Genomic DNA, 12,621 nt, shown 5'->3' with positions numbered 1-12,621 from the left:
GCGTTCTTCACAAGACCAGTAGAATTCTTTCTCCTGTTTTCCACCTCGACAGTAAAATGCCTCTCTCCCCTGCCATGGGACCCAGTGACATGTTCAGGATGTGAAGTCATATAGGAACAGTCTTTGAATTCAGAAACATCTCCTGTTCATAAATACCCAACTAACGACTGAAACTTCCACGGCTCCCAAAATAGCTTTGGATCCAGCGCTGGCATTTCCAAGAACAGATTTTTATCCTTTCAAGAATTCTATGAAAGCAGAGAATCCTCTAGTCTGTATGCCTGCTCAAGAGAGCTCCCTGATCCTGGTCACAGGTTGAGCCTTGACCCTGGTCACAATCTGTGGACATAATCTGGTCTTATTTCCAGATAAAAGGTATCTACTTTTGTTCATCATAATTACGTCAACCTCAATTCATTTTAACACAATGTTAGATTACTCTGATCATGCAATTCCCCAACTTCTATTGAAAGGAGACTTCTTGCTTGTAGTGAATCTTGGGACTGACTCCTCAACATCTATTTCAGGACTAGATGATTACTCTAAGCCAATCAATCCTATCCCCTTTGCCAGTGACTGGCTCAAAGATGGAGAGTCCTAAGCCAATATGTGTCCATAAGACCTAAGGAGAGGCAATATCTCCAGTCTCTCTCTTCTGGGGCCTGCTACTGACAAGCATGTTACCCCAGCTGCTGCCAAAGCCCTCCAATGACGCTGAGGGACATGAGGCTCAAGTTGAAGCCCTGTGGAGAATGGGAGAAGAGACAGAAGAACCCAAGCCTGCCAATGTCATTGAACTACTGAATCAGCCAGCCCTGAAGCCAGACCTGCTTCCTGCTTGTGAGATGATGCACTTAGTTTAACACACCTTAAGATGGGCAGATATGCAGATGACACCACGCTTATGGCAGAAAGTGAAGAGGAACTAAAAAGCCTCTTGATGAAACTGAAAGAGGAGAGTGAAAAAGTTGGCTTAAAGCTCAACATTCAGAAAACGAAGATCATGGCATCTGGTCCCATCACTTCATGGCAAATAGATGGGGAAACAGTGGAAACAGTGTCAGACTTTATTTTGGGGGGGCTCCAAAATCACTGCGGATGGTGATTGCAGCCATGAAATTAAAAGACGCTTACTCCTTGGAAGGAAAGTTATGACCAACCTAGATAGCATATTCAAAAGCAGAGACATTACTTTGCCAACAAATGTCCATCTAGTCAAGGCTATGGTTTTTCCAGTAGTCACGTATGGATGTGAGAGTTGGACTGTGAAGAAAGCTGAGTGCTGAAGAATTGATGCTTTTGAAGTGTGGTGTTGGAGAAGACTCTTGAGAGTCCCTTGGACTGCAAGAAGATCCAACCAATCCATTCTAAAGGAGATCAGTCCTGGGTCTTCTTTGGAGGGAATGATGCTGAAGCTGAAACTCCAGTACTTTGGCCACCTCATGTGAAGAGTTGACTCATTGGAAAAGATTCTGATGCTGGGAGGGATTAGGGGCAGGAGGAGAAGGGGACGACGGAGGATGAGATGGCTGGATGGCATCACCGACTCGATGGATGTGAGTTTGAGTGGACTCCGGGAGATGGTGATGGCCAGGGAGCCCTGGCATGCTGCAATTCATGGAGTCGCAAAGAGTCAGACACAACTGAGCGACTGAACTGAACGGAACTGAACTGAAGATGGGCATTCTGTTATCTGCAGATGGAAGCATCATTAATGATTCCCTGGCCTCCCTGCCCCTGCTTCCCCCTGCCATGGAGAGACTGGCTGCCCAGGACTCCAGCTCTGGGGGTTCCAGTCATGTCTGGACTAGGTAGAATAGCTAAGCATGTTGCCCAGGCAGGCGTGTTGTGTCTTCCAGGTGGGAGTTTCCTATCTTTGGTGAGACAAGCACAGACTCAGATAATTACATGAGATGCCACTGGAAAAGCTGTCATTAATTTTGATGGCAATAAAGCGCCTTGCCAGCAAGTTAAGCTAATTTCATGAAAGCACTGGGAGGAAGGTCATGGACTGGATTCCAGCTTATTAATAATGTCGAGTTTCATTTGAACCATTCAGGAAATTCCTCCCAGTTGCCTCCAGCAAACTGCCACAGGTTGCTACTTTCCTCTGAAATCAACAGTCTTCCCATATGCAAATGTGGATTTTTCTGTTTTTCCCTAGAAAATAATTAAAGTCACAGAGCCCAATAAATACTTAAACAGATTGTGGTTTTAATTAAAAACCTTTCTCCAAGCCTGCAGCTGCAGGTCTCTCTTCCCAAACAGGCATGCTGGTGACAGCTGCAAATATGAGAACCTGGGTTTAAGCATCTGAGATCAGAAGACTTTACAAATAATAATAATAGCAATTCTGATTTTTACCTATGCCATGGTGTGTGGGAGGTACAGGAGGAGTGAAGAGAGATTTTGGGGGGAGGGCCAAGGCCCTTCTTCCTATTGGAGAGAAGTACACAAGCATACAGGAGCATGCTCAGTGGCGCATCTCATCACCCCTGTACCCAGTGCTGGAAGATAATAATGACAGCTAATTCTAGCTATTGTTGGGAGGGGAGGAATAGCTCATTTCTGAGCACCACCTAAGTGCCAGTGTTTTGCATGCATTGACTCATTTAATCCTCACAGCAACCCAATAAAAAAGTTATTCTTATTTATACCCTCCACTCCACTCCCCCCACTCCACACAGAGAGGTTAAGTAACTTGGCCAAGGTCACACAGTACATACATGGTGAAGTCAGATGATAGCACCTTCCTTCCTAACCACTATGTAGAGTGTGTATGAGAAGGAGAGATGGAAGTTGGGACTGAAGTGTGTTAGTCGCTCAGTTGTGTCCAACTCTTTGTTGGACCCCAAGGACTGTAGCCCACCAGGCTTCTCTGTCCATGGAACTCTCCGGGCAAGAATACTGGAGTGGGTTGCCATGCATTCTCCAGGGGATCTTCCTGACCCAGGTCTGGAAGATTAAACCCAGGTCTCCTGCATTGCCAGAAGATTCTTTATCATCTGAGCCAAGGTTGGGGACAGGCTGAGGGTGGTGGTGGTGTGGTTTTATAAACAAGGACTACAGAAGCTGAAAGGTGGGAAGCTGTGTGTTTAAGAGATTTTGGCTGGAGGGCAAGTGGGAAGGGTCTCCTGAATAGGCTGCCATGCTGCAGATACTTGATGCCCTTCTGGGTTCTGTCTTTCTTACTCTCAGAGACCCTTGTTCTTTCATTAAATCGCCTGCCTGTCACATTAAATACAAGGGCATGATTTCCAAGTCATTGTCTGCTAATTCCATCATCTCTGTGGTTTCTATTTCTGTTGACTTATTTTTTTCTCTTAGTTATGGGTCCTATATCCACCTTCTTTACATGTACAGTAAGTTTTGATTGGACACTGCCCATTATGGAAGTTTGGATTTTTGTTCTTTTCCTTTAAAAAGCGTTGAGCTTTTCTTTAGGAAGGCAGTAAATAAATACAAGGGCGTGTACAACTCTGCGTGCAGTTGCAGTGGAATGGTCTGCACAGTGTTATATGTCCTAAACATTTCATCAAACGTCTACTACTTCCAACTCTGCAGTTTTCTATTTCCTTCTTAGAGCCTGAAAGAGATTTTCTTTTTCAGATACAGGCATTTTATAGGTCTGGCAAAATCAGAAGACCTAAGGTCGGCCTTCTAGGCATGTGTGTGTGTGTGTGTGTGTGTGTGTGTGTGTGTGTGTGTGTGTGTGTGTGTGTGTGTGTTAGTTGTTCAGTCGTGTCCGACTCTTTGCGACCCATGGACTGTAGCCTACCAGGCTCCTCCATCCTTGGGATTTTTCCAGGCAAGGGTAATGGAGTGGGTTGCCATTCTCTTCTCCGGTCTAAGCCTGGGTACTGGACTCAAAGAGAAAGCACTTAGCCTGCACAGGGAAGGTAGGGGAGGAGTACAGGGTGGCTTCATCCCAGGAGAACTAAACTTCTTCGTTGCTCACCGAGTATCCAGAGGGTGCCAATTGTGCCCTGGGCGTTGGAAACAGCGGGGTGCAAAGTGGGGACTGTGCCTGTGTTGTGCGGGGGGCGGGGGGGGGGCGGTGAAGAGGCTGTGGATTCCTGGGACATCCGCTGAGTGGTGGGCATGGGGACGAAAGCTTTGGTGCTTGGGTTAGCATGTCTCACTTCGGAATGTCGCACCACGGGATGCAGAACCGGGAGCCGCGCAAGCTTCGGTCCCGGCCCAGGTTCGAGCCTCAGAACCTCCCGGCCCAAGGTACCCCAGCAGCTGCCCCGCGCCTCTGAGCCCGGAAGGCGGTTTCCAGCAGGGGGCGCGCGCGAACCAGGGCTGGGCCCGAGCTTTGAATAGATGGAATCCGGGTAGCTTAGTGCCGGGATCCAGGGGGTCTCAACTCTCCCTACCCTCGGAACCGTGAGGGTCGGCAAGGTCACAGTTAAAAGTTCACAAAAAGCTGCCCAGAGCTCGAGTTATCCTCTCTGGGTTATCTAGGGTCGGCACCGCAGCCTGATCCAAAAACCTTAGCCTAGATTCTGCAGATTTCAAACCTGGGCCCTCCACGCTGGCGTCTTGGAAGCTTGTACCTCTTCTCTCCCCTATTTCCACGCACCTAATTAGGTGTCTGTTTCTTTAACCGTAAAAGACGTAGGCGGAGGTGGGGGTGGTATCTTCGCTCCCGGTTCTCCAGCCCTTCAGTAACTGTACCATCATCCACATTACCAACATTAGAGAGGCTGGCTCCTGGGCGCCTGGCGGCGCCGGTGGAGATACGCACAGCCTTCTCCAAGAGGAGCTCGGAGGCAGATTCTGGAATCGTAGCTCCCAACCGAGACCTCGGCTGACTCTGCCCCGGGGCGACTCGGGCGCCAGCCCGGCCCGGGCGGGCACTGAACTCTTCAGGGTTCAAGGCGGGGGTAAGGGTTGTCTTTTCCCCCAAGGCAGGCTCGGGGAACAAAAGCGCTTGCAGGAGAGTGGGTGGGAGCTGCGAGGGTCCGCGGGAATTGACTCCCTCTCCTGGGTGGCTACTGCGCCCTTAGCCCCCCCTCCAGGCGCCTGGAGCCCTGTCTCCCTGCCAAATTCCCCTGGCTTCTGCATCCCTGGCAAAAGAACAAGGAAGGGGGTCTTTCTCGGCTCGCGGGCCCCAGATGTCCCCAGGTGGGGCGAGTCCCCACTGTAGAGGGAAGTTCTTCTGCAGAAAGAGAGACAGCTCATTTTTCCTTCCATTCCCCGGCTTCTATCTTCCAGTCCTCAACCCTTCCGAGTTACTCCATCCCTGCCTCCCCTTAAGCTTCCTAGCCCAAGGCAAAAAGAACCAAAACGGGGGGAGGGAATGAAAACTGGTCCACAAGTCACCTGCTTCCAAGCCTGAGTCTAGGTCACTGCCTTTAAGCCAGGCACCCCTCCCGCCGCCAAAGAAAGTCTCCAGGATCCCCCATCCAGGACTCTATTCTCCAACCTGGCTGCAGGGCCCCCGTCTCCCCAGATCCCTCTTATTCGACCAAGGCTCCTGGAATTGCCCTTCAAGATTCCCAAGACGCTCAGACTGTACATCCAGGAAACCCCCCTTGCTGTGCAGACAAAGAAGCTGTGCCAGGCCTGCTGGCCGGCGCCATTCCCCCACCTAGCCAGCCACCACCACCCCCAACTCACTCCTGAACTAGGGACCTGCTCCTGCTGCCCCTTACCCCTCCTCCCTCCTCGAAGACTCCTTCTCCCTCTGGGTGCCCCCATCGCCTTCCCGGAGGCGTCTGTAGGGATTACAGACACAGGCAAGTGGAGTGAAGTTCAGGGTTCTGAATTCTGGGTTAATGAGATGCGCTGGTCCCATCAGGGCTGCCTGTAGCGACCGCAGGAATAGGCGAGAGGAAAGGATGCGGAGTATGCATGGAGCAGTCTGTTCATATTTAATTTACAAAGCCTCCTCGGAACCCCTGGTGGGGTGATCTCTTTAGATGCAGCCCTCCTCACCCGTCGCTCTCCCCCACCTACTCAGCTCATTAAAATGCTCAAATTCAAATAAGAAGATTGATCTGAGAGGCCCCAAAACCGACCCACCTCCAGAGACCACCTTGGCCGGAGTGAGGGCTAGGGGGCCAAGAGCCCCCAGAGTGCTCAGTGTTTATGGAAAAACCGAGGAACGGGGCTCTGCATGTTCACCGCCTGCAACCCCCTTTCCGATTCTGGTCAGCAACTCTGTCTCCAGGGCTGTCACGGGCACTGGGGGAACAGAAGTCGAGATCTATACAAATGCATGGACATCCCTGAGCCTCCACTCTCTTGTCGCTAGAAGAAATGTCGGAGTTTCGCCAGAGACAGGAAGAGCATATATTCGAGTCTGCTGAGGCCGACTGTTGTGTGAGGGTGTGAGACGGTAGGGCGGTATCGGGGCTGCGGAGGCTGTCAGGGATAGTGTGTGTGTGTTGGGGGGGTGGGGTGGCTGATGGTGTGTTTGCTGGTTAGACCGTGAAGACGTTGGTGGGGGCGGAGGAGGGAGAGAGATGCTCAAGCTTTACATCCCCAACGCACAGTGCTCAAAAGGAGCAGACGTTTTGTAACTATGCCTCTCCATCCCGGCGTCTGCTACAGCCTCGGAGCCCCAAGCTAGCAAGACCAGAGGGCGAGGCGCTGGGGTTCGTGGGAGCGCAGGCTGGTACCCACGCGCCCTGCCCCACTCGGCGATACGCACGGTCCCATACGCTGGGCGGTGGGCTTCAAGCGCTGGGTTAGCCACAAAAGACAAGACGTACGCAGTCCAGCTGAGGAGGCTGGGATGGGGCGGTGGTGGGCTGGGGAGGGGAGCGTCGCTTCTCCGCGCGCCCAGTAGGGCGGTGCGTTCTAGTCTACGGGTTGGGATGTTGGGGGTGGGGAGGGGGCGGGGAAGACAGGGGCTTGTAGCTGCCCGGATCCAGGCAAAAATAGCAGGGAGGGTGAGACGCTCTGCTAACACTATCAATTATGCATCGTGTTGAACGTGGCTTCGGGGAGGAGGCGGTTAGCAGCGAGAGTGCGGGAAGGAAGGGTCCGCGCGAGCCGGGCGGCGCGCGGCTCAGCCAGTCCCGGGCGAGGTCCGTCGGCACCACCGCCTGCCTTTGCAGAAAGAGTTTTAAGGCAAAGACACGCCTCCCCCACTTCAGGCGTGCGCCTTTCCTTCCCCCAATTCCTCAAAGATGATTTGTCTCACGTGTTGCGGGGCGTAAAAGAGGCTCGCATTCAATTAGCAGCAAAGCTAACGGGCCCTGGCGGGACTCGGGCGTGAGGGTGAGTGCGCATGAATGTGTGTGCGTGCAGGCGGAGGGGAATGGTGAGTGTCCCGGGTGTGAACACTCACCGGCGAGTGAAAATGTGCGTGAACGTAGCGAGAGCTCAACACATTGGCGCGATTATTACATGATGATGGGTAATTCTAATATTGAAGAGCGACTGTGTGGACGGTGTGAGGGTCTGTGTCTGTGCCAACATGTTTGAACGAGGGGAGGAGGCTGCATAATTAAGAATAGTGATCATGTCTGCAGATGTGTAGAGGTAGGGGAAATGTGGGTTTGGGGAGTGCGGTGAACTAGAAAGAGCCAAGTCGAGGGCGGTGGGCGTGGGGGCGCCTCTTTGTGACCAGGGGAAGAATCTCTACGGCTTTAACAAATGTAGACGATGCGGGAGGTGGGAGAGGCTGCGCAAAGCCCCGCAGCCCGGGAGGACTTCAATCTGCAGCAGATGAGAGGTGCGGGGAGACAGATGCGAAAGAGAAAACTGAAGCGGGACCTCAGGGCCAGGGGAATCCACAACTTACCGGTCCCTTTCTCTGCCTCTCTACCATCTTCCCCCACAGTCGCAGCAACAGATGTGGGGAGCGCCCTTGGGCTGTCGTCCTGGCTCCGCGACATCCAGGCTGGAGAGGGGGTTGCAACCCGAGGGCAGCGCACGGAGAGTTGGAGAGCAGCCGGTAAGCCTCGGAGACCACTGCACAACCCTGGCCCTGGAAGGGATAGAGTCCGTCCAGGGTGCCAGACCCTGCTGGCTCGTCCAAGCAGGAGACAGCGGGGAGCAGAGGGGAGGGGCCTTCCCTCGGAAACAAGAGGGAGTGGGGATGCCGGTTCTAAAGACCAGAGTGTGGGAGGGGCTCGGCCAGCCTGTCAGGAGCCCTAAGTGGAAGCCGGGATTCTGTTTGTAGGTGCGTTTGTTGTGACTGGGGATAAGAATTTTTTTTGCGGGGCGGGGGGTCGTTGTCAGGCATCTGGGCTACAGAAGAGAGGCCAAATCTTAAACCTTCTACTTGATTAGCTAGTGACAGGCGCCTTAACCCCACTGGCCAGGGACACCCCCTCACCCCATGGGAGGTCCCAAGGGGGAAGTGAGACTCTTCAGTGACGTCCCTCCATTGCTCTTGGTCCCAGCTTGGAGAAGGAAGGTTGGCTGGGCAGCCCTGACGCTTTCCCCTCCCTGGAGTTGCAGTCCCCGGGGGAGCAGCTTTGACTGCAGCCTGAGAGGGGCCTGGCGAGCCTGCTTCCCCGTCCCCGTTCCATCCTCCTGCCACCTGCAGCAAGCTCACACCTTTTGCTGAACCGCTGGGATTTCAGTTTCAGAGGGCTGTCTACAGACGCAAGTGCCCACCTGTGTTCCGGTATGTGGGTCCGCCCATGTGAGGACCTGTGCCCTGATGTCTGTCAGTTCCAACAATGAACAGGAAAGTGCCTTGCCCGGTGCTGGAGAATGCTGTACAAAGGCTGTGTTCAGTTCAGAGAACAATGAGGTCTCCAGAGTATATGGTGCCTGTGTCTGGGTGCCTTTGTGTTTGTCTGTCTATGAAATGTGTTGGGACACCCTAAACCCCTAAACAGAAGTCCCCGTTTGATGGCAGGTGCCTGGGCTTGTGTTGTATTGTCCAGCGTCTGTATGGGCGTGTGTGGGCGAGTTCTGTGCAGTTCCACAAAGAGTTCAGGGGAGGACAGACGGTCATGGACAAAAATAGCCTATGTATCCCTTTCACTGAGTTAAACCTAGGGTTAGAAACAGAGTCAGGGATCAATGGAAAGCTCAGGGCAGACCGGGTATCGGCCCAGCCTGTGGAGGGTCTAGCTGTGGAGGCTGACAGGATAGGTAGAGAGAAAAGAGCGAGGTTGGAGGCTGCTAGAAAAGGAAGTCTTGAGAGGGAGCACCCACTGAATCCCGAGACTTATTGAGCTCCAACTCGTGCCTAAGAGAGACTCTGGGCCCAGATCAGAAAGTTACCAGAGCCCTGGGATCTGCCCTAGACAGGTTTACAGGAGGCAGGGCTTGGCAGGGGAGGGCAGCTAGAGCTCGGTGAGTCACATTCTCCCCCTACCCATCTCGGTCCCACGCCTCCCTCCTCTCTCTCCCATGCCTATCCTCCTACCCCCACCCCACGCCTACCACCCCCTCACCCCCCGTTTCCACCTGCAGGATCAGCGATGGTACCGTTGAGGGCCCTGTGTCTGGCTTGGGCGCTGCTAGGAGCGGCCGCAGCGTGCCCTGAGCCGTGCGCCTGCGTGGACAAGTACGCGCACCAGTTCGCCGACTGCGCCTACAAGGAGCTGCGCGAGGTGCCAGAAGGACTGCCGGCCAACGTGACCACGCTCAGTCTGTCGGCGAACAAGATCACCGTACTGCGGCGCGGGGCTTTCGCCGACGTCACGCAGGTCACCTCGCTGTGGTTGGCGCACAATGAGGTGCGCACGGTGGAACCGGGCTCGCTGGCCGTGCTGAGCCAGCTCAAGAACCTCGACCTGAGCCACAACCTTATATCCAGCTTCCCATGGAGCGACCTTCGTAACCTGAGCGCGCTACAGCTGCTCAAGATGAACCACAACCGACTGGGCTCGTTGCCCCGGGACGCACTCGGTGCGCTGCCTGATCTGCGCTCCCTGCGCATCAACAACAACCGGCTTCGCACGCTGGCTCCTGGCACCTTCGACACGCTAAGTGCGCTGTCGCATCTGCAACTCTACCACAACCCCTTCCACTGCAGTTGCAGTCTTGTGTGGCTGCAGGCCTGGGCCGCGAGCACCCGGGTCTCCTTACCCGAGCCCGACTCCATCGCGTGCGCCTCGCCTCCTGCGCTGCAGGGCGTGCCGGTGCACCGCCTGCCCGCCCTGTCCTGTGTACCGCCCAGTGTGCATCTGAGTGTGGAGCCGCCGCCCGAGGCGCCGGACAGCCCCCTGCCCTCCGGCCTGACGCTCATGATACACTGCGTCGCCGAAGGACACCCCACGCCCCGCCTGCAATGGCAACTTCAGATCCCAGGTGGCACCGTAATGCTAGCCCCGCTGGTCCTGAGCGGGGAGGACGGCGGGGACGGGGCGGAAGACGGGGAGGGGGAAGGAGATGGGGACGGGCCAACGCAGACAGAGGCCCCAACCCCGACTCCAGCACACGCCTGGCCGGCTCCCCCAGCCACCCCGCGCTTCGTGGCCCTCACCAATGGCTCCCTGTTGGTGCCCTTCCTGAGTGCCAAGGAGGCAGGCGTCTACACCTGCCGTGCCCACAACGAGCTGGGTGCCAACTCCACGTCGGTACGCGTGGCAGTGGCAGCTGCCGGCCCCCCAAAGCACGCTCCTGGCGCAGGGGGAGACCCTGATGGGCAGGCTCCAACCTCTGAGCGTAAGTCCACAGCTAAAACCCGGGGCAACAGCGTCCTAACGTCCAAGCCCGAAGGCAAAATCAAAAGCCAAGGCATGGGCCGGGTTAGCGTACTCGGGGATTCAGAGATAGGGCCGGAGCAGGAGGAGGCGGAGGAGGCAGGTGAGGGTGAAGTGGAAGACCAGGTCCCCGCCGACCCGATGGAGGAGCAGCGCTGTGGCCACGGGGACCTCTCGCGGTACGTGTCCAACCACGCCTTCAACCAGAGCGCCGAGCTCAAGCCTCACGTTTTCGAGCTGGGCGTCATCGCGCTGGACGTGGCAGAGCGGGAGGCGCGGGTGCAGCTGACGCCCCTGGCGGCTCGCTGGGGCCCGGGGCCCGGGGGCTCTGCGGGAGGAGGGCGACCCGGGCGGCGGCCACTGCGCCTGCTCTATCTGTGCCCGGCGGGGGGCGGCGCAGCAGTGCAGTGGTCGCGTGTCGAGGAGGGCGTCAACGCCTACTGGTTCCGTGGCCTGCGGCCCGGCACCAACTACTCCGTGTGCCTGGCGCTGGCAGGCGAGGCCTGCCACGTGCAAGTGGTGTTCGCCACCAAGAAAGAGCTGCCCTCGCTGCTGGTGATCGTGGCGGTGAGCGTGTTCCTCCTGGTGCTGGCCACCGTGCCCCTGCTGGGCGCCGCCTGCTGCCATCTGCTGGCCAAACACCCAGGCAAGCCCTACCGCCTTATCCTGAGGCCGCAGGCCCCCGACCCCATGGAGAAGCGCATCGCCGCCGACTTCGACCCGCGCGCCTCCTACCTCGAGTCCGAGAAAAGCTACCCAGCGGGTGGCGAGGCGGGCGGGGAGGAGCCGGAAGAGGCCCCCGGGGAGGGCCTCGACGAAGACGCGGAGCAGGGGGACCCCACTGGGGACCTGCAGAGAGAGGAAAGCCTGGCGGCTTGCTCGCTGGTGGAGTCCCAGTCCAAGGCCAACCAAGAGGAGTTCGAGGCAGGCTCCGAGTACAGTGACCGGCTGCCCCTGGGTGCCGAAGCGGTCGACATCGCCCAGGAGATTAACGGCAACTACAGGCAGACGGCGGGCTGAACGCCCAGCCTAGCTGGCAGCCCATCCCCGTCCCCGACCTCGGGTATCTGGGAGCAGAGGCGTAGGGCTGTTAGGATTTATGCCCCAACCCCACCTTCACTTACTCCACCCCCTTACCCTGACTCCTGGGAGCGTCCAGTGGGGAGTGGGACGATTTCACCAGTCCCACCCACGACGGTCGTTGTCCCTGTGGGCTGAGTTCCCCTCCATGCAAGCACAGTTCCCCCCGGCTCCACCCGCCCTGTGTGAGACACCATCCGCTGACCGTGAGGCGAACTCCAAGCCTCTCCATTCCCACTCCAATTATCTGCGCAATCCCGCCCCGGAGCCCACTTCACTGTGGGCTCGGAAGCCGAAGGAAATGGAAGACGACGTTAGAAATATCTGATGGTCATGCTGTGGCTCGCGGTCAGCCCAGGACCCCCAGCAGACGTCCCTGGCGTGGAGCGCTATGGCGTCCCGCCTCCACCCCCTACTCTGCCCTTTCCGGGGCTGCGCATCCCAGCAGCCAGGATTCGGCGGCAATCCCGTTTCTAGTTTCAAAGCCCCCTCCTGACTGGAAACCAGACGCTTCTGTACTTTCATCGCTTCTCCGCTTCGGACCGGCTGGAGCCGAGCCGGGTGCCTGGGGCGCATTTCAGCGCCGCACTCCGATTTTCGTATTTTCGTTGTGTTCCAAGACAGCGACTCTCCGGGTCTGGTGCTAACACTCCCTTCTTTGCCTCTGGGGAAAACTCGTGTGTGTGCGTGCGTGTGTGTGTGTGTGTGTGTGTGTGTGTGTGTGTGTGTGTGTGTGTGTCTTGGGTTGGGGGGAATCCGTCTTCTTTCGCCCTGTCCCCTAACTTAAAGTGCGGGAGAACCACGCACCCCTTTTCCGCGGAGGGTGCGGCCTTGGTCCCGGGCCAGTTTCGTTGTGGGGGACTTGGGGTTTCCGGAGACTCGACAGCTCCGCTTCCGCTGCTGCTCGCGGCCTGGA

The 12,621-nt window shown here is 56.4% G+C and overlaps 1 protein-coding gene across 1 annotated transcript; it reads left to right on the top strand.

Annotated features, from left to right (window-relative positions):
* The first annotated feature begins 9,398 nt into the window (after nucleotides 1–9,398).
* On the top strand, nucleotides 9,399–11,645 carry ISLR2 (immunoglobulin superfamily containing leucine rich repeat 2). The gene has a single exon (XM_068991414.1). It carries the CDS (start codon nucleotides 9,399–9,401, stop codon nucleotides 11,643–11,645), a length of 2,247 nt encoding a protein of 748 aa, XP_068847515.1.
* The last annotated feature ends 976 nt before the right edge of the window (nucleotides 11,646–12,621 follow it).

This window comes from Capricornis sumatraensis, chromosome 19 (genome assembly GCF_032405125.1).
Source record: "Capricornis sumatraensis isolate serow.1 chromosome 19, serow.2, whole genome shotgun sequence".
Classification (NCBI taxonomy): Eukaryota; Metazoa; Chordata; class Mammalia; order Artiodactyla; family Bovidae; genus Capricornis; species Capricornis sumatraensis.
Note: the sequence above shows the minus strand (reverse complement) of the source record. Positions and strands in the feature narration are given on the sequence as shown.

Excerpts from the sequence above, each read along its gene's own strand:
- ISLR2 (XM_068991414.1), top strand. The coding sequence starts at position 9,399 with ATGGTACCGTTGAGGGCCCTGTGTCTGGCTTGGGCGCTGCTAGGAGCG.